This window comes from Engystomops pustulosus, chromosome 5 (assembly GCF_040894005.1).
Source record: "Engystomops pustulosus chromosome 5, aEngPut4.maternal, whole genome shotgun sequence".
NCBI lineage: Eukaryota > Metazoa > Chordata > Amphibia > Anura > Leptodactylidae > Engystomops > Engystomops pustulosus.
The window spans coordinates 158,549,736-158,570,469 of NC_092415.1; the positions used below are offsets into that span (position 1 = coordinate 158,549,736).

The 20,734-nt window shown below is 37.6% G+C and overlaps 1 protein-coding gene across 1 annotated transcript in view; it reads right to left on the reverse strand.

The window, feature by feature from the left end:
* The window catches only part of TGFBR2 (transforming growth factor beta receptor 2), a 53,131-nt gene that overhangs the window by 6,686 nt on the left and 25,711 nt on the right, over positions 1-20,734 (reverse strand). Inside the window, exons 2-9 of the mRNA XM_072153579.1 lie at positions 13,852-14,008; positions 12,840-13,030; positions 11,208-11,288; positions 9,539-9,710; positions 8,586-8,776; positions 6,683-7,485; positions 5,064-5,205; positions 135-262 (exon numbers count right to left, since the gene is read on the reverse strand). Coding sequence (XP_072009680.1) covers positions 135-262; positions 5,064-5,205; positions 6,683-7,485; positions 8,586-8,776; positions 9,539-9,710; positions 11,208-11,288; positions 12,840-13,030; positions 13,852-14,008 — 1,865 coding nt within the window. The remainder of the gene's footprint in view (positions 1-134; positions 263-5,063; positions 5,206-6,682; positions 7,486-8,585; positions 8,777-9,538; positions 9,711-11,207; positions 11,289-12,839; positions 13,031-13,851; positions 14,009-20,734) is intronic.

Genomic DNA, 20,734 nt, shown 5'->3' on the forward strand with positions numbered 1-20,734 from the left:
ATGCGATGGTTAGAGAAATGATGCTAATGTCTATTTACTTTTTATTTTCTACAACAGTAACTTTAATTGTTGCCCATTAAAATTACTCTACTGAATATAGTGAAACACATGCAATTAATAGGTCAAACTCTTACCTGGTGACTTAACCAGCTATTAGAAATTTCTGGTCTACCTCTATCTCTTAGGACATTGTCTTTCATGCTTTCAACACATGGATGCTCCCGTACCTTGGAGCCAAAAGGTGGTTCATAGTCCTTTACATCTGAAAAACAAAATTCAATATTTATTTGTCTACAACCTTCATATTGAATGGTTTCCTAGTCTGTGTAATGTACAAGAAAGCTTGGAAAAAAATCCAAATGTGGTGGAATGACAAAATAAAGCTGTCGCAATGTTTTGTCATTCAGCTTCATCTAAATGAAATAACCTTATTTTTTGGGGACAGTATGCTCACAGAAATACCAAATTAATATATTTTTTGAAAAAAAAAAAAAAGATTCAAAAACTTTGCAAATCGAAACCTGTAACCTTTACATACTTCTGCATGTCACTCTACTTTTTCATTGTGTGCTGGACATTTTATTCATACCATTTTAAGAAATGTACATCCTTTAATCATTTTTTAATAAATTATTTTATGAGTGGTAGAAATGCAAAAAAAGTAGCAGGTTTCAGGTTTTTTTCACTACAGAGTTCACCATTTGGGATGATCTTTTTTTTTATTTTACATGATGAGGTATTTTGGGATGAAACAATACCTAATGGGGCACATTTACTTAGGGCTTTGTCACTTTTGTCACCCTTTGCACCTTCTTCTGGGCTAAAACGGCTTGCACAGGTCTGCGCCACTATTGTGTCAAATGGGACCCTTTTGTGGCGCAGCTGCTCTGGCTTCTATGCAACACAAATTAGAGGGTGTTGCAAGCCTTATGTTAAAGGTCAACCACAAAAAAAAAATGGTGAACTCTGTCGGACCAGTCCAACAGTTTCATGAAGTCTGGTGCACGATCTTAGTGAATCGACGCACGCAGCATTATACACGGAAAAAAATAGCACTTTTAGTGCATTTCCCAAATTTCTAATTAAATGTGCCCCAATATGTTTATAATTTATTTATGTTTATAATATAAAATGTATAACTGCAGAATTTCTATTTTACTATTTTTTTAGTCCACCTCTAAACTAGGGTGTTTGAGTCTTCAGTAGGCTGAAATAGAAGACACATCTAAAAGGCTCCTGGCTGCCATGGAAAATTATCACCCATGTCCAATGAGGTCAGTTGGACTGACGCAAGGATTGGAAGTGGTTCCCAACTAAAACTTCTTGTTTTGTTTAGCACATTTAAAAAAACATAGAGTTTGATGTTGCCATCTATAGTAGCTGAAGTGTTTTGGCCAGCAAAACAAGTTAAGTGTCCTTAGGTCACTTGGGGTGGGGAGTACAGATGTGGCTCTAATATGGCAACATCAGGGCCCAAAACAAGTTCAGCAGTAAACAGCAGGTATTCTATTTGTATGAAGAGGGTCCATAAGTAATGTGGTAATCTTCTTATATTTGTTATCCACGGCTTAATTACATTTAAATCAACTTTTATAATTCTGCTAATGAGCCTTAAGGGCTTTAGTGGGTGTTAACAGAGTTCCTCAGTGTTGTAGCTTCACTGGCTATTACAATTAGCAGTGCAGGTCTCCCCCTTCTCTTTCTGCTGCTGCTAGATTACACAGGAAGAAGGTAGCAAGGCGAGACATGTTGTAATCATTGTAACAGTCTGTGAATCTGCAGCACAGAGGGGCTCTGGTAACTCCCTCAGAGCCCCTAGGGCTCATTAGCATAATTTTGATTTTAGAAGTAAAGAGGACATGGATAATATGAGTAAGTGTCCCTGATTTATCAAGCTCAATTTTGATGGTTGATTTTTTTTTGTCAAGGTGCATTAAGGGCATAAGTGTTCCTTCAGAGGTAGGAAACGTTAAAATGCCTAAAATACCCTTTGTTTTTCAATGTTTGTATCATTTTGGGGAAATGTTGATGCTTTTATGAAATAAAACTAGCACACTAAACTGAAAAAAATGCTTCTGTTGGAAAAGGGTGCAGACACAATACTTTTTGGCAAATTTCACTAATTCCTTCCACTTTCTGAACTGTGGGCATAACTACAAAAACTTTTTCTACATCACAGCTTGTTGAACAACAATAGAAGTTCACATTGTGTGAAACATTCTCCAGTGCCATGTTAAAATCACATTTCTTTATTATAAATTCATTTAAACATTGCGCTTTCAACAGGATACATTCAGCTGATACCTTTCAAACGATATTCGCCCTTAGTCTTAGTCTGTCAAACAACAAATTTGTAGAAGTACAGGCGGTCCCTGACTTCAAAACACCCAACTTACAGACGACTCCTAGTTACAAACGGACCTCTGTGCCCACTGTGACCTCTGGTGAAATTCTCTATACAGACAGTCCCAGGATTACGTACAGGATAGGTTCTGTAGGCTTGTTCTTAAGTTGAATTTGTATGTAAGTTGGAACTTATAATTGTATCCCCAGCCAAAAATTGTTGTTTGTGACAAAAAAAGGTTTGGTTGTCATAGATTAACAATAAGCAGCTTTATAGTGGACAATTTTGATAACTGTTACAGCTGGTTATTGTAACCTTGGACTAAAGTACAGTAAATTACCAACATCCAGGGGTCCGATTGTAACTAGGGGTCGTCTGTAAGTTGGGTGTTCTTAAGTCGGGAACCGTTTGTATTCTGGTCATTTTCCCCAGGCTGCAGAGATCAACAGTAAGGTGTCTGCAATGAAGCTTTATTGTTAATTCTTGTTTCCTCGTCAACCCCCCAAGATTTTCTAAAATCAAATTGTCACATGGACTAAAGAAAATTTTGTCTGGAGTTACTCTTACACACAAATTCAACTTAAGAACAAACCTATAGAACCCATCTTGTATGAACTCCTAAGACTGCCTGTATGATACAACTATGATACATCTTTATAGTTATTATAAAAAAAGCACATAAAACAAAAACAGTATAATAAAGTTTGTGGCTCCTGTCACATAATAATACAATAGTTGAATAATATTTCGGCTTTTTAAGTGGTTTGTTATTGTAACCTTTAAATGATGTTTAACGACAGAGCAATTTACGCATCAAAGCCTCAAGGGGACGTGACTCCTGTAAATATTCATACAGTTTTTTTTACTGCTGAGGACAAATGAAAATACCAAGGAGTAAGATAGATTCGGCTCATGTTGTTTTGGAAAATCAAGACTCTGCAGGGGTATTTTAAGGGCTGCCGTGAAAATACAAAGCATATTCATTTGCATATGTATGTTATGGTTACTAATGCATTCACCTTATCTGACACCCTAGAGGAAAGTTCAGTATATAAAAAATGCTAAGCAAAAGGAGAAACTGGCACTGGTGTATGCAATATTTCTCCATCAAAATGCAAATCTGCATTGATCCACACAAATCCAGCCATGTCTAGTTACAATTATGCATTTTTGCTACAGTGAGTCATTAGGCTTGAAAATGTTTTCCAGGCTTAACATTGGCAACATATCCATATCTTAGACCTCAATATCAGATTTGTGGGAGTACAACACCCAGCACCCCAATAGATAAATTGTTCTCTGTAGCTTATAGTTACAGTATGAAATATGAAGTAAATAACTCTTCTATGGGAGCTGATCTGTAGTTTCCAGGTCTGACCACAAAATAACAATTTGAATTGGAGTTAACCTGCAGTTCTGTTTATCAAATAGGAAAAACAGCTAACCTATGGGGGTGCTGGGTGTTGGATCCCCACCAATCTTACACATTGGGCACCTATAAATATGGATAGGTTATTAATATTTTAAATCCAAAATATACCTTTAACCCCTTCAAAACCAAGTTTTTTTGTTATTTTGTGTTTCAGGTGTTCTCTACTTTCCTTCTGCAAACAACACCTTTTAGATTTTTTCATTTACAGAGCTATATGTTGGTTTCTTATATGCGAGAAAATGTTATTTTCTCATATTCTGTGCCATGTACTGGGAAGCTGTAAAAAAATTCCAAAGGTGGTGGGCTCTGTTTGTATGACTTTCAATGTCGAGTTGACACCTCTCTGTTATTCTTTGGATCAGTATGATTGCTGTGATACCAAATTTATATTGTTTAGTTATGTCTCAATAGCTTTAAAAAATTCAAAAACCTTGCATTAATAAAAAAAAATGCCTTGCATCGCCATATTCTGACACCCCTAACTTTTTTTCATACTTCAGTATATGGAGCTGTGTAAGGTGTCATTATTTGCAGGATGGTATGACGTTTTCATTGATACCATTGTGGGGACTACATGACCTTTTGATCACATTTTATTGTAATTTAATTGGAGGGAAAATGCCATTTAGGTACTATTTTCCGTTACAGGGTTTATTGCCGGGAATAATTGTTTTTATATTTTAATAGACTGGACATTTTGGGACACGGAGAATCCTGATACGTTTATGATTATGATTTTTTTCTATGTTTTGTAGGGAAATGGGGGCGAATGTTTTTTATGTTATATTTTTTTTAAAAAGTTACTACAATTTCAGCCTCCATAGGGTGCCTATTTACTCAAATACAACTGACCACGGCACCTTACAGTTTAACTGTCTCGATCGGTGCAAGTACTGACCATGGTGGTTCCCTGATGGTGTCTGTGCAGCTGTGCAATGCTGCTGATACCTGCAAAATTTGGAGAGGGCTCTATACATGAGCCCTCTCCATACTCCCCTTCACGACCACCAGACATATATTTACAATGGGCAACTGTGAAGGGGTTAAGGGAGTTTCTTGTGCAAGTTGTCTACATAACTGAGGATTATTAGCAAATTTCATGACTCATAGCCATTCATTTCCCATGTTTAATGAATAAATGGATGGAACGACAAGGTATTTAGAAAGGCAGGATAATGAGCAACTGTTAACTCTGCCATTATTCTCTAAATCACAGAGGAATGGTGAATCACACTTTGCTGCACTACAATAATAAAGGCACAACATACTCCGCCACGTCTCACTTACCTCCGATTGCATTACAACGGGATGTGATTTCCCATAGGACTAGTGCCATAGAATACACATCTGCTTGCTTAAATGACTCCATGTTCTCTAAATTAATTCTTGATTCAAGGACCTCTGGGGCCATATATCTTGCTGTTCCAACCTGTGGATAAAAACATTTAGAACTTCAAAAGCACTGAAAAAAAATAACATCTGAAATCTCTTAAAATGGTCCAACAAGACATAAAATGCATATAACCTAGCCCATTCCACCAGAGTCCAGATTTGTCTATCAATCGGTCTTCTTGGTCTCCGTTAATGAATATACACCATGTGACTGAAGCACAATATGAGTGGCCACAGTCTTCATATGATATATTATTGGTATGTTTCGCATCAAAGACCTTCGATGTTCTCTCCACGTCAGTAAACCGAATCAGAGAGGACAAAAGGAGAGGCAGCACTGGATTCTTAGAGAAACATAAGGGGTATGTGGAGGGGCCATGTAGGGTGGTGGAGTAGGCAGCCCAGCCAACCATTAAATATGTCAGGAGATCTGAGCCTCTTGATATAAATCGAGCCTCTACAAAACTGGAGCTACAAGAGGACAAGCCAGCTTTCTGGGTTATTTAGTAATAACTTGTATCTGCCATTAAATAACAATCTATGGGCATCTCATCCCATAAATGTAATGTTTTACCATTATCATTATTATTTATCGTAGAAATGCAGCAAAAACTGAGTCTTACCAGCGGGGTTTTTCCTACACAGTCTAATTATTATGTACTGTACCCTAATATTTAGTGATACAACCCTTTGGCAGTTATAACTCAATTTATTTAAAAATAATGATATATACAAAACAATATTCCAGTATTGTTATTTCTTGAGAAATATGTTTTGCTTCAACAGACATATCAAAATAGTTGACAGGTTTTCTAAAAGGGTCGGTAGGGTCACAGACATAATATTAACATCATCTGCTTCCCTTGGTGTCATTTAAAGAATAAAGTCACCATTTCTTACTCCCGTATTTTGTCAATGATGTGAGAAGTGGTCCCATCTAAATGGCTGTCAACACATCAAGACAACCCCACAATAACATTTAGAGACTTTTTGCATACTGCTCTTGGGTGATGATCTGTAAGGAATTTTATTATCCTGATTTATTTCACGGTATGATGAATTCATTTATTCTTTAGTCCATCCAGTATGATGTCAGCTTCTAAAAAGCAGTAGTGGATTATAATAGAAGCCATTTGGGTGGCAGCCTGGGGCCCAAGCCTTCTAGGGCCACCCACTAAATTTTATACTAAGAAAGACCCATACCTATGAAATCCTCATACATCTGTGCATGCTCTCAATGCACATGTACACAAAAACCATTTAAGGACCTTTGAAGGTCCTCCAAAGGTCGTGAAACTGCAGATTGAAAGCAGACAGAATGGACACATCCTGCATTCCCCAAGAAGCTTAATTCTAGTGCCATATTTAAGTTAATTTCAGACTTTAAGGGGCTATAATATCCATAGAGCCCAGGGCCCACAGCAGTATTAATCTGTCCCTGCTAAAAAGGAACATGTGTTTTACTCAGACAAGCTTGTTTTATATTATAAGAATTCATGATACTTGTAACCTACCTGTCCACTATTTGCCAGGTCATCCACTGATAAAGAAGGGTCAAGCCAAAGAGATAACCCAAAGTCACATATGCAACAAGCTAGATCGCCTTTCACAAGTATATTTGAACTTTTCAAGTCTCGGTGAACAATTGGTGTCTTTGGCCTTCCACAAGGTGTGTGATCACTATGTAAGTGTGCCACACCATGAGCTAAAGAGCAACCAAGTTGTAACAAATCCTCCCAACTAATAATGTGCCTTGATAAGTACTCCTGCAAGTTGCCTTTGGAATGGAAAGCTGTGATTAACCAGTACTGTTTGCCAACATCAGTCTTCCTTTCTTCAGCAGTCAAAAATTGCAAAATATTTTCATGCTTCAAATTAATGTCTGAAAATATTTCTTTCTCCATTTTCCAGGATGCATATTCCAGATAAGGAAAAATTTTGACAGCCACTGTTTCAAACTGATCTGAGGTATTTTGTTTGAGTTTGGCCTTATAGACTTCAGCGAAACGTCCTTTCCCAACTAAAGTATCCAGTTCAATCGGCAGCAGCTCAGTGTTGTGATTCAAATTGTTGGCACATGTTGAGCTTATATCTGAGCGGTCATCATCAATGATCATGGCACAATTCTCACTGCATTCTTTGTGTCTCAAGCATTTTTGGTTAGTATCCCATTTTTTGCTGAGCTTATTTTTCCGATAGACACGGTAGCAATAAAAAATTCCAATTACTGCAACTGCAATCATTATCGGGGGAAGCAGACTTGAAAGTGCCACAAATGTTGTGTCTGGCCACGCAAAACCTGGATTTTTATAATTTTCTGAAAGAAAAAGTAAAAAGAAAAAGCAAATAAAACAATTGGCATTGATACATAGTCAATGCAAAAGATGATGTTGGGAAAAACAGTGCATGGACAGTAGCGTCAAACCATTATGAAGATTAGTTGGGTCTCAGAGGATGGACCATCGCTGATCCCAAAGTGATGGTATGTCCTAATGATATTCCATTACTTTATGATATGAAAATGACACAATAACATTGTTTCTGCCATAATTTTTTTCCATATGACAAGTTGATATGTCTTGCAGTACGTAAAATTTAGGCAGCTCTGTCAGAGCAAGGTCATAGTGGCTTACTAGAGTACCAAAGGAACCTTACTATTTGGGTTATAACATATAACATACTAGAGTAGCTACACTATAGGTTATACAAATGTCCCAGAATTCCTGGAAAGACAGCTAAATTTAAAGGCTACGAGGGTAGCTATAACTTTGAGTAAATAGATTTCAGATAAAAAGACTAAATAAAAACAATGATGAATAAACAAAATAGGCAAAACAATAATGAATGTGTCTGAGAGCAGGGTCTACCTTACGTGTGCTTTCTTTCAAAATCAAGCAGAACCCTTGATATAAATGTTTCAAAAATTGTTATTCTTTCCTATATTTATAGTGGACGATTATGTAAAGACAACTTTAGAAGCACTGTGCAAGTAAAACACACTGTCCAGGAGCATAATAGCGCCTAAAATCGCACATCTTGCACTGAACCTTGTCTTGATTGGATGTGGAGGTAAATTGCTCAGTGCAGCACATTCAGGACTGAACGGTGGCATACAATCTATATTCTTAGTGGTTGTATGCAGCCTGTGCTCTATACAGCACCTGACCTCTCAGCTCCTGACAGAATGAAATGGTCACATGCTGGCCGCAGCATTCCAAGGACATGCAGGACTTGCAGCACTGCGTTGCTGTGGGGTGGGAATTACAAAAAAATATATATTTTCAAAACTATTAAAAGTATTAATAACAGAAAGGTTATAATGTATTGACCTTGAAAAATGACAAATAAGAGGGAATTGAACATAAAACCACAAACATGAATATTGAGAAAAAGAAAAAAAGGAATCAACTCTCGTACCATCGTCCCAAATTAACATTTCATTACATTCGTCTTCACTGCAGGAGCACATGAACAGGATTCCTTCCGCTGTCTTTTTTTCTTTCAGCATGCATTCTTTATTGTTATAGTCATTCAGCTTGTAACCGTATATAAGTTGTGAGGGGTCGTGACACAGAGTTTCTTCAGTTGTGTGAGAGCCATTAGTACGCCTATAAAAAATAAAAAAAACCCATATAATTTACCTTATAACGTACCTTTAAATAGGTATTCTCATCTGGGCTTTCACATTTAATTTCTCTAATCTGTCATATAGATACATACATTTCTTTAAATGGATGTTATTAAAAAATACCTGTGTGAAGGTAATTTCCGATTAAATGTACCCACGTTGGCTCTTAGAAATGAGATTGTTGTCCTTGGATACAACCACCTCTGTCGGAGTGATTTATCAAAGAAATTGTTTATTCATATGAAATGGACAGGAGTTACTGGATGTCCCACAACCGTCCTGTGATAATGAATGCAGAATTAAGGTGGTTGGGCTCCTCAATAGCACATGTGGTGCCCGAGTGTGGTGGTGGCAATATCCAAGGACAACAATCTTGTTTCTGAAGGACAATATGGCCATGTTTATTGGAAATAATTTCACACAAGAACAATTTTTTAACATGCAATAGAAAAAATATTTTTACCCCTTAAAGCTAAGAAAAATCATTTTTGTTCAGAAATGAAGAAGCAAAGTTTATTTTTACAACCATAATTACATTCAATTAACTTGACTCTTCTTAAAAAGGAAAACTTGGGGATCGGTCTTCAAGACAGCTGCATTGCAATGATTGAGATGTTGTATAACTCTATCCACTATGTTGTTACTTATGTTACAGATATGTACATATGGTAAATTGCATACTATAAAGGTAAACATACACCATCACGTTATCAAGATTGGCAGAACATGGACTAACACTTACCAAATTAAGACACAAACTTCACTATTAAATTCACATATGGCAGTTTTATTACAACTGCTTTTACAATTCGATTCTTTAAGATCGCATGAGGAAGTCATATTGTCACAAAATTTGCATAGTTGACGTAGTTTTACCACCCCATCCATGGCATTGACTGGAGCCCTGGTGGCATCTGGAAAATAGAAAGAGTCATGTATACAAATACAAAGAGGTTAAAGAAAATCCCAAGTAAGAAATAAACATAAACCCATTAACAATAATGACACATTCTGACAATTCCATTAATTGATGGCAGTAGATTATACAAAAGGGAGAGGCTTCCCAGAGTAAGGCTGCATTCACACACATGTATGGGGGACATATATACGGCCGACGTATGTACGGCTGATATACTTCACCCATACACTTCTATGGGCTCACGGCATGGTACGGGAGTGGTACGGTGCAGCACACGTACGGTGCAGCGTCACCGTCCCACTCCGTAGCCCGGGAAAAGATAGGACATGTCCTATCTTTTCCCGTATTAAGGCACCGTGGACCATATGTTCCTATGAAGAGGGGTGGGGTGAGCAGCACTCACCTCCTCCTCTCCCCACGAACTGCCGTGTGCCTACCGTGCTACGGTGCGGCGGGCAACGGCAGTGTGCATGTAGCCTAAGAAAACTCCACAGAGTGATACAGTAATGTATGCAAGTTCTGGAGCACTGGTACATCAATTTTAATAAAAGAAACAATCCCTTTAAGCATAGCATTAGTATGCAGAAACTGAATGCCTATACAGTAACAATTAGGCCCCTTGCGTCCAACTTGCATCACACTCGCAGCATTTGCTGACTGGAACGTCCAACCCCATTGTTGAAAACCAAAACTTTGCAACTGGAACTAAACTCACCATGTCAGCTCAGTTCCAGTTGGCAGCATTGGGGCTGAACGTTACAGCCAGCAAACACTGCGAGTGTGATGCAAGTTGAACGTCCCACAAAAGGGGCCAAAGGAAAATGCAAACTATTGTCCAAGGAAACCACATGCATTATGATAATATGCTAGCCACAACTGCAGCTACGCATACTGGGGGAGATTTATCATTATGCAGGCTTCTTTGTGATAGTTCTGTGTCTGCCTTTGAAGCTCCACTGCTTTTCAAATTTAATTAAGTGGCATTGGCCCTTTAATAAATCTCTGCAATTTTTTAAAATAATCGTAAGTAGAATAATATAAATGCAACCACACATACATCACAAGGGGAGTGGAGTGACCTGCAACTTTTTTGGAATTATTAAAAAAAAAAAATAGCGAATCATAAATCTGGCTTTGTACAGTGTGGCACTAGCAGTGGTTCTATGTTTAAGCCACTATTTCTGGAAAAGGTCCTCGTGATTTTTTAAAATTTTTTTGCTGCTTTTTTTTTATGCCAAAACGTCAGTGATAAGTCTCCTCCAGTGAGCTTGTCCACCATAATCGGGCACTTCCCACATTGGTCTAAATTAATGGGAATGCTTGCCCAGAAAAAAATAAACACTTGTCACTACCTAAATAAAATAAAACCACATTCTGCCGATTAGAGTCACACAATATGATGATGTTTGCTGCAGAATAACTAAAGGGTGAAATAAAAATGAAACAATATTTGCACATATTAATTCAAAAATAAATTAAAATGTTGAATTACTTTCAGGTGGTTTAAGTTTCTGCCATGGTACTTCATTCTGTATTTTAATTGCATGGCTTGGTGTGACTTTCTGATGATCTTCTAAAAATAGAAAGAAAATTGTTAAATTGTTCAGTAACTGCACTTTAGGGTTACTATACAATCTATATTTTACATTGTTTAAAGAAATTAATTGCTAGTGAATAGAGCTGCTTATGTTACCTTCAATTTACCTTTTATTTACACAATCTAAAAGTAATCCTAATGAATAAAATCAAATGAATAAAAATCAATAGTCAAAACCAGTAGATGTTTGTAATTACCTAATGGACAATTCTTACATCTACATATCACACAGAAATACAACAGTCATTGCATTTGTGTCTTTATTTTCTTGATGTTGACTGTTTGAGGGTGACATAGGATGTGGATATCAAAGTTGAAGGATTGAAGTTTTATTGGGCTATATTAAAAAGATTGTCCAGGTGTATGGGTCAGGGCTAAGCAAAAAAAAAAGGGATTGTCAGTTCAAAGGTGATCACTGCTTTGGTGAGGCTAAGGCTAAGCAAGCCTGATTTTATTTTATTTTTGTTTTATAATTTTTGTACCTTTTTCTGCAGGAGTTTATAGAAGATATTATTGTTACTGGTATAGTACAGGTGCCAAAGCAGCTAAAAACACCCAAGGATAAATTATTACTGATGTTCTTTTACACTTGGCAACCTCTGCGATCTCTCAAGTTACACCCCTGCACGGAAATGAAAGTTAGATCTGCCTGATAGGTTCTGGAGTAAATTCTGTTAAAGAGGATTGTAGAAGCTTTAACCAAGCCATACAACCCAGGATCAAGGATAGTAAACCAAGTACACGAATATGCTTGTGAGTGCCCCCTCCAGCATGGATCCACTTCTTTTAGTTTTTTATGCCCTTGTGTTTCCAAAAAAAGGCTTTAAAAAAATTTGAAAATGAGCCGAATGGGCTTTAGGCTCCATAGCTGTTAATTGAGTCTGGAGTTAATTTGCATAATTCCTAAAGCCTTTTTTATAAAAAATAAGGGCTTAAGCAGAAAATCCTGCCAGAGGACAAACACAAAAGCATGTAAGTGTTCTTGGTTTACATTCCCTGATCCTGGTGGTATATTTCCTTTACAGCCAATACTATTTCTGTATGTATTGTATAAAAATATTTTTTCTCTACACATGAACTGGCCACTTTAGGTATTATCTCATATTTTTAATGGATTAATTTAATAAAATATGAATTGTTATTTATTCACTTGTTTGGCATAAATTATTTGTAGGTTAATTTGGATATTTATTTGTGCCATTTAGTAATAACATATAGGGATCCTAAATTATTGGAAGGTTCCCATCACAGTTTCTAATTTGGTTATAACTATTTCTGGCATACCAGGATAGCCCAATCGCCCCTGCATGAAAGTGGACCAATTTAACCTTAAAAAAATTAAGTTTTTGCTTTAAACTATTTTCTAGAAAGATAGGTCCATACTGTCCATAGGGGAGGTCTGGTGTTGCAATTTATCTTTTTAATGTGGAATGCAATACCAAAAACAGTTGTGGTGCAGCTTCTGGAAAAGAACAAACCATTTTTGCAAGCCTGGAGATCTCATTAGCTCATTGCCATACAACTTACTTTTATCAAATGTAAACTCTTGGTTACATAGGTTTTCATTACAAGAACACATAAACAGGGTTTCTTTATGTGATTTCTTTCTTTTCATGTGACATGTTGAAGAGTCATAATCATTTAAGATGTGTCCATACAGCGGCAAACTGGGATTGTGACAAAGCGTTTCCTCGGTGACAGAGGGACCACTACTTCTCCTTTAAAATAAAGAAAGATTATATTACAATTTTGATCAGAGTATAAAGTAATTTTTCTATTCATGTAATACAAGGTTGCCAGCCATATTTAAACTACTTAACCTCATGGAGCACTAACATGCCGGCAGCGTTGGGTGCTGCCATTTTGTTGAGAGTCGTTGCACCACCTCCGGCCCCAGCCATTTAAATACCATTGGCGACTTTGCTAGTGGCATTGAAAGAGTTAACACCTGCAATTTGTGCCACCAAAGGTTGTGGGCATTAACGGCAGGGGAACATGGAGTTGTCCATGAACATTTAAAGAAGTTTAGCATCGGGCCCAGAGGAATTCAAGTTCGATACAAACCCAGACTTTGCGGTTTGGGTCCTCCCAACACTAGTCTTAAAGGAAATGTGATTAATGTAGGATTGCGGAGGTCTTACCACTTATTCTCCAATGATCACTAGCTTTTTGTTAAATTCCAGGTGCAATCTCACTAAACATTTTAGCCAGAATCCAAAGTAATTTCTGTAGAAATTTGAAGGACTGCTCAGACAAAATGTAGACCACAAATATTTTCATTCATTTGAAGGAAAGAACACCTCTCACTCTGACTACAGCAGTATCAGGAACAGATCGGACATCTGGAAAACCAGGGAAACTAAGACCAGGATATTAACATCTGCAGTCCTAACTGGGCACAAATCTACTGACAGATCTATTGGCCTATTCTTGATTTTGGACAATCATACACGGGAATATGCTTATCTTTCATCATTGAAGATGTTGGTTACACAATAATGACAAAAAATGTTCAATATTAAAAAAAACAAACACTCACCACAAAGTCACACAAACTTCCTCAGGATATTCACAATAGGAGCTTATGTCACAGATGCTTTTGCAGTTCCCTTTGCTTTCTTTACATGTTGTATTTAGGACATCACAAAAGGCACAGATCATGTTTGAAGGTTGGTTCTGCATGAAGTATCCACCATCTGTATAAAAATAAGAGATTAAAACATAAGTACTCATTTCAATTTCTTAATCCAAGGGTTATTACATGATCGTTACACATTCAGATCTTAATTTAAAAATAAAATCCAAACCAAAGCCAAGTTTTTAAAACTGAAAACTTATTTCATTCAGCACATTTTTGAGACAATGATGTAGAGATTTGAGGGTCTTTAGAGAGATGATGTAGTTGGTGATTTAATTCAGCGAGCAGAACAAAAATCTATATTGATTTAGCATTTTCCCTAATGCTTGCAACCTAAAACAGCCTGGGTTCCTGAAGGTCTATTTCCTGTTGTCTTCCTGGCACAGGGGAAATGCTCTGAAATATCCATAGAACCAAACACTGGCTAGGGAAAGTCAATGATCCTACCACTGGATTTCATCAGCGATCATTATGACATACGTTCTTCTTTAAAAAAAAAGTCCACATTCAAAACCAATAGCTCATTTTAGGTCGAAAACCAATAACTAATATACGGTTGTTGGTGGATTGACATGGCATATCTCATTGATCATCTGTTGTAAGAAGAATGTGGTTGCCTCTTTTCTCTGCAAAGTAAAATGTTAGAAGAAACTGACCTATTAACCACTTCTAGTATTTTGTAATGTGAATTACCTCCTTCCAGATCACGTTTCTCTCACAGTCCAGTGTGGTGACATCATCCAAATCCTGTATTAATTCAGATGTAAACTGGTCATACAAAGGGAGACTGAGTTATTAGCACTGAAGTCATGCTCTCCACTCCTCAGAATGCCTCCTCTGCTTTGATTGATGTCAGAAACCAAACATCAGTAGAGGCACTTACTAATATTAATGCAAGCAGGGGCATAAGTTACAGCAAAGAGGGCATTGTAAGCCAGGGAGAGCTTGACTTCAGTGCCAAGTTCGCCGCCTTCTTGATTTTATATAGACAAATTTGCATGTCACCTCCATGTAAATTTTCTAGATAATGCCACAATGCAGGTCCCTAAAAGAAACATGATCTGGAAGGTGTTTATCTGCTTTAAAACAAACTGATAGTGCTTTATTTGGTCAATTTCTGGTAACAGGTTTCCTTTAATCAAGGACAGGGCCATACTTTGTTTAGAAGCGGTGCTTGATTATGAAGTGTGGCCCTATTAATTTGATGTGAAACCACAAGTTTGTGAAGCAGAAGCACCGCTAACTGGAGCCCTTCCGCTTAAAACAGCTGATCCGTGGGGTGTCTGGTGAAGGACCTCCAATGATCGGGTGATCTTTTCAGATAACCTAAGAAACTACCAAATACATATATATATTTTATATTATCCTATGTTTTAAACCCTCTTTAGCAGGTTCCTTTCTATGTATGGCCAAAATATATTTCCTTATTTCAAAATCACGATTATAAGACGATACAGACCTACGATTTATTTCACAATACAGTGATCAGTGGAGACTGGGAGCCGTTAGCGTTTTATATTTTGTGCTCTGTAAATGTCATATTTCTATTTAAGCGGGGTTAGAATGTACACGCTGAGAGTTAAATGGTGCGTAAGCAATGCTGATTTACTACTTCCATGAGGCAATATAAACATAATCTGGGAAAAAGACATATTTTCCACCAAGCACTAAATATTACAGTTTGATGATCTGCACAGACATTCACCAACCATAAATGTGAAGGAATTAAATGTCAGCACACTGAAACTGTATACTAATGAGGTGACTGTTACAGAAACATCTCTGGTGACATTTGATATTGGTCTCACATTTCCTGTTAGCTACTGCATCAGACAGAGTGATACGAGGGTCACGGGACAGAGCACTGATGTCCTAGAATACAGCTGCAAATCTGTGATAAGCCACATAAACAAACGCCACAAAGGAGTTATTGATACAAAATTAGAGGCAACCAAATATCACAAAAAAAAAGAAAGCAGATAATTATTGCAAAAACAACCTAAAATCCGGAAGTTTCCATATATTTTATTTTCTAAAAATTCATATTAAAAAAAATGCACTGCATTTATTACAAAAAGTAATCATTGCCCGCAGTGAACTTTTAAGACACTGCTAACGCTACTTTGCTCATCGTATATATAGTTTTGCTACATTTTTTTTGTTGTGTTTTTTTATACATGAAATCTTTTATATATTGTTTTATAGAAGATAAAATGTTACATTTCCCTTTAGGCAATAGTAAGCCAGGAAGCCAATTTATGGAATTTTTCCGTAGTAAAAATTCTGTAATCCTTTTTTGCTTTTTTGGAAGGAACCCACAGTCCTCTCCTAGTCATTTAACAGTCTAAGGATATTGATTTAACCCATTCTCTTAAAATTGCATGTATATACTCATGTCTTTCTAGTCATACAGGCGAATTTCATTTAAGCTGTGGATGGGCAAAAGGTACATGAATCCATAAAAGCACACATTTTTAAAAACTTGTAGAAATTAGGGGGAAATTTATTATTGGGGTTTTTCTCAATATTTGGCATTGTTTTTGCCTTGTTGCGGTACAAATGCTGTTTTGTGACGTTCCATTGTGGCAAATAAACATACTGTAGATCAGTGCAAAGTCACTTTAAAATAGACCCTGCTTGCACCAAATTCATTATTTGCTTAGTTTCACAATACAACTGAATTCATGATTTGCAATTTGACGTATGTTTTGGCACAAAATGACTCCAGTCACACCCTGGCGTAAAAATAGCATGAACACCATTACCAAATTTATAAATAGCAATTGCTCTTTAGAGGGACATTTGCACCAAGAAAAAAGAAAATTTTGCAACAAGTGCAAAAAAACCCACAAACAATCTTATGCGACAGAAAACCAGAAAAAAAAAAGAAAAACTACAACAACATACATAGACTCTAAAACAAAAATGGAAATGAACATAGACAACATCTGTGTGTGTTATATAAATAAAGGAATTATTAATAATAATAATTTATTATTATACTATTATTATTATTATTATTATTATTGGACAACCAAGTCAAAGACAAATTGTGATGACAAATTGTGTGTACATAAGATATAGAACTGTTTTACAAGATTATGTGATATATACAGTAATCTTGATTTTGTTTCAGTAGCTCTCCTCTCTGGGACCTTTGCTCCACCTTATGTTCACTTTTCCAAGCATAAACTTTTTACCCAAAGTATATATATTATTATTATTTTTTTGTCTGGAAGTAAATTCACTTTTAGAATAAGAATTTGTCAGTTTTACTTGTATATAACTAAAGCAAACTGAGCTAAAATGTAGCAAGTTTTACTAAATGCCTATTTTTTGGTAAGCAGAAAAATTATTTCAGAGTTTCTTTTCAAAGTTTTGTAAATTACCCTTTTTTTTTCTGGCACCGGAATGGTTTACAATCAAACATTAAATATTGGGGGTATTTATCATACACTAGTGCCCCGGTCTTCTAATGTATCTGACTGGGACGGTGTACAATTATACAATTGTACACTAGATCCTGCCTGGGGTACAATTGCGGTTGTAAACTTGGACCCATTTAGGCGCAGGCTATCGCAGGTTCTGGTACATACCCACTTGCCACATGGAGGTGGCTTTACAGGGGAAATAATCACAATTCCTGGCAAGGTATTTGTGCAGTTGCTGTAAATTACATTAGAAGAATAAGCCACTGCAAACACTTATGGCTAAAGTTATCATCCCTGGGAATAAAAAGAAATCTTGAAATCCAAAGCCCAGTCCTATTTTTCCACCAGCATCTGTCATTTAGTTTGGTACACGCCATATACATATAAGGCCAGCTAAGAATCTGCAGGTTCATTTAACATTAATCTGATATGTAGTGACAGCTAAGTACTTGACCTGTAGTCCATACACCACTTTGATTAGGAACATCATACTACAAGAGTAACATCTTTAAAATGTTCCTACACATGAGGATCCACTGACCTCATTGTATGTTTTATGCAGTTAAAAAAAATGAGAGGATTTATTTTCCAGACCACAAGACTAAACTAAAAGGATACACAAAGTTATGCAAAAACTAATTACTACCTCACAACGGATATTCCCCTAAGAGATGATTTCCACAGCAGAGATGATTATATCTTGTCAAGCACTGAATTACTTTATAGCCAAGATGATGGAATAACTCCACCAACTCCCTACCTGGTAAGAAACAACTCACATAATGGTATAAATGTTCTTATTGTAAAATGACTCAGCCGTATGCAACTTGGTGTGGGCGTAGTACAGAAACGCTATAAACAGGAAGGCAGAAAGCACTTTCTTCTTAACTTTTTTTACGAAGAAACTCAGCAAGTAATGAGGCAATCAGTGAACCATAACCCCGCACGTCCTGTGTATGCGTGTGAATATATTCTATGTATTGTCTATATAGTGTGGTGTAGTATATGTAGTGGAAGATTGAGTGTATTATAGAGCACCCCCATATAAAATGGTTTAAGGGTACAGTCTGAGTCTACACCAGTATTAGCCTAATGTAGATTTCTCTACTAACTGTCTGAACCATTAACTGTTCCGTGGAAAGTGACACTGTCATATCCAGTATGTAAATTACATTGTACAATTATTAAATTAAGCTAAAGTAATATTCATACAATTATAATAACTGAATTTAAAATTAATGGAAAAAATAATAAATTCGAATTCACAAAGTATACTATCCCTATACTTTGGACCTGTAGAAGGCCTGGTGACTGTCCTGTCACAGAGAAGAAATGGCAACTACTTGGCTCAGCTTTGCCTTCTCTAATTTTAGGTGGCCCTGGATCCCCAGAGCTGTGAGCTTAGGACTGATATCCAAAAAGGGTCAACTCAAAGTATATCTGTGATATGGAGATTTATGTTATGTTTATTTTTTATTCAATTTTTTTTCTGAACAAAAACCAGAACAGAAAATAAGGTAACAATCTAACACAGTGAAGAGTGGTGTCACGCACCATGGAAAGGAGCCTGAAGGACACACTCCAAAAGCAGTAAAGAGGGTCAATCTTAATAATAAGTGTCCCATGACATGGAGTGACCTACCATGTAGTAGGTGGTGGTCTCCACCATAGAGAAACTACAGAAGGAAGTCACTGATGGGTGTAGACATCAGCGAATCCATGTATATTTTTTACAATTTAAATCAGATGGACATTGAGAAAGCCGATTATGTTCTACTGTGCATCACCTTCTTCTATCCATATGTACTTCTGGGGCAAAAGGGGCAAAAGGTGCAAAAGACAAAGTTCCAGCATAAAAATATAAGCCATTGTGACAAGCCAAAACTTGGTCGGCGGAACGCCAAAATGTTAGATGTCAAGGATTTCTCCTGTAAACTCTTGCAAGCAGGCCATCATTCCTATTCATACAGTAAAAGGCTGCATTCACACTGCCGTATGGGGGACGTCTATACGGCCAACTTATATACGGCATATATACGTCCCCCACAGACGGCAATGGGCGCATGGCGCCATACGGGAGCAGCACTCATGTTGCACCATACCATTCTGTAGCTGGGAAAAGATAGGACATGTCCTATCTTTCCCCGAAATGCGGCGCTGTGCCCCACGTTTCTCTATGGAGAGGGGCGGGGGTGAGCAATCTACTACGGTACGGCGGGCACACATTAATGTGAATGTAGCCTAACTATGTTATTAATCTGGAATGTCTTATTTTGTTTTTATAGGTGTCAAATGATCTCTAAAGATTTATTTTTATTGTTGCTATTATTATGCTAGATTAGCACTCTGCAAAAATGGTGCAAGGACAACTAATGAGTCAGCAACAGGGTGATAGCATCTCTTTAGTAGACCCATGTATGTAAAGAGGGCTGCAGTGCTGTTCCTTAAAGTTTAAAAAAATATATATATATGTGGCGTGGAGCGGGCTGACTAAAATAAAAAGCTGTACTTACCTTCCGGTGCCCTCCCGTATCCAGCGCTGCTGTCGCTCCGGTCCGGGCGCCATGTAAACAAACATGGCCGCCGGAGCAGCGCTGCATTCAGCTTCCGGCCGGCCGTGGCCGGGCACGCCTATCCGTCCCTATACACAGCATTGTGTAGGGGGGCCGGAAGGTTGTCGTGTCCGGCCGGAAGCTGAATACAGCGCTGCTCCGGTGGCCATGCTTGTTTACATGGCGCCCGGACCGGAGCGGCAGCAGCGCTGGATACGGGAGGGCACCAAGAGGTAAGTACAGCTTTATTATTTTAGTCAGCCCGCTCCCGGCCACATATATTTTTTTATCAAAACTCGGACAACCCCTTTAATATTTAACCTATTTAACTGATGGGACATGACCCTTGTTCCTATGCTTATGCTCAGTTCATTTAGGAGTGGTTATTGTTTCTTTCGTGACCTGTGGTACTCCAGTTTTTTTTCCTGGTCCTGAACCCCTGCCTGATCTGGAAACCTGTAATCAAGCCTGATCCAGAAATGTGTATCCCCAGCCTGAGCCAGAACCCTGGGTACTCCCAGCCTGAGCCAGAACCCTAGATATTCCCAGCCTGAGCTGGAACCAGTGGGGTAACTTGAAGTTTTGGGCCCAAGTGCAAAATGTGCGCAAGGCCCACAATTTTAATATATTGTTTACAGTACTAGCCTTCTCATATAGGAAATGTATACCATATGAGCCACCTAGACCTCTGAGGTGCGGTTGCGTCCACACCTTCTGCACCCCCTCAAGTTACACCCATGGCCAGAACCCTGGCCTGAGCTGGGCTGGGACCCATTGTATTCCCAGCCTGAGCTGGAACCC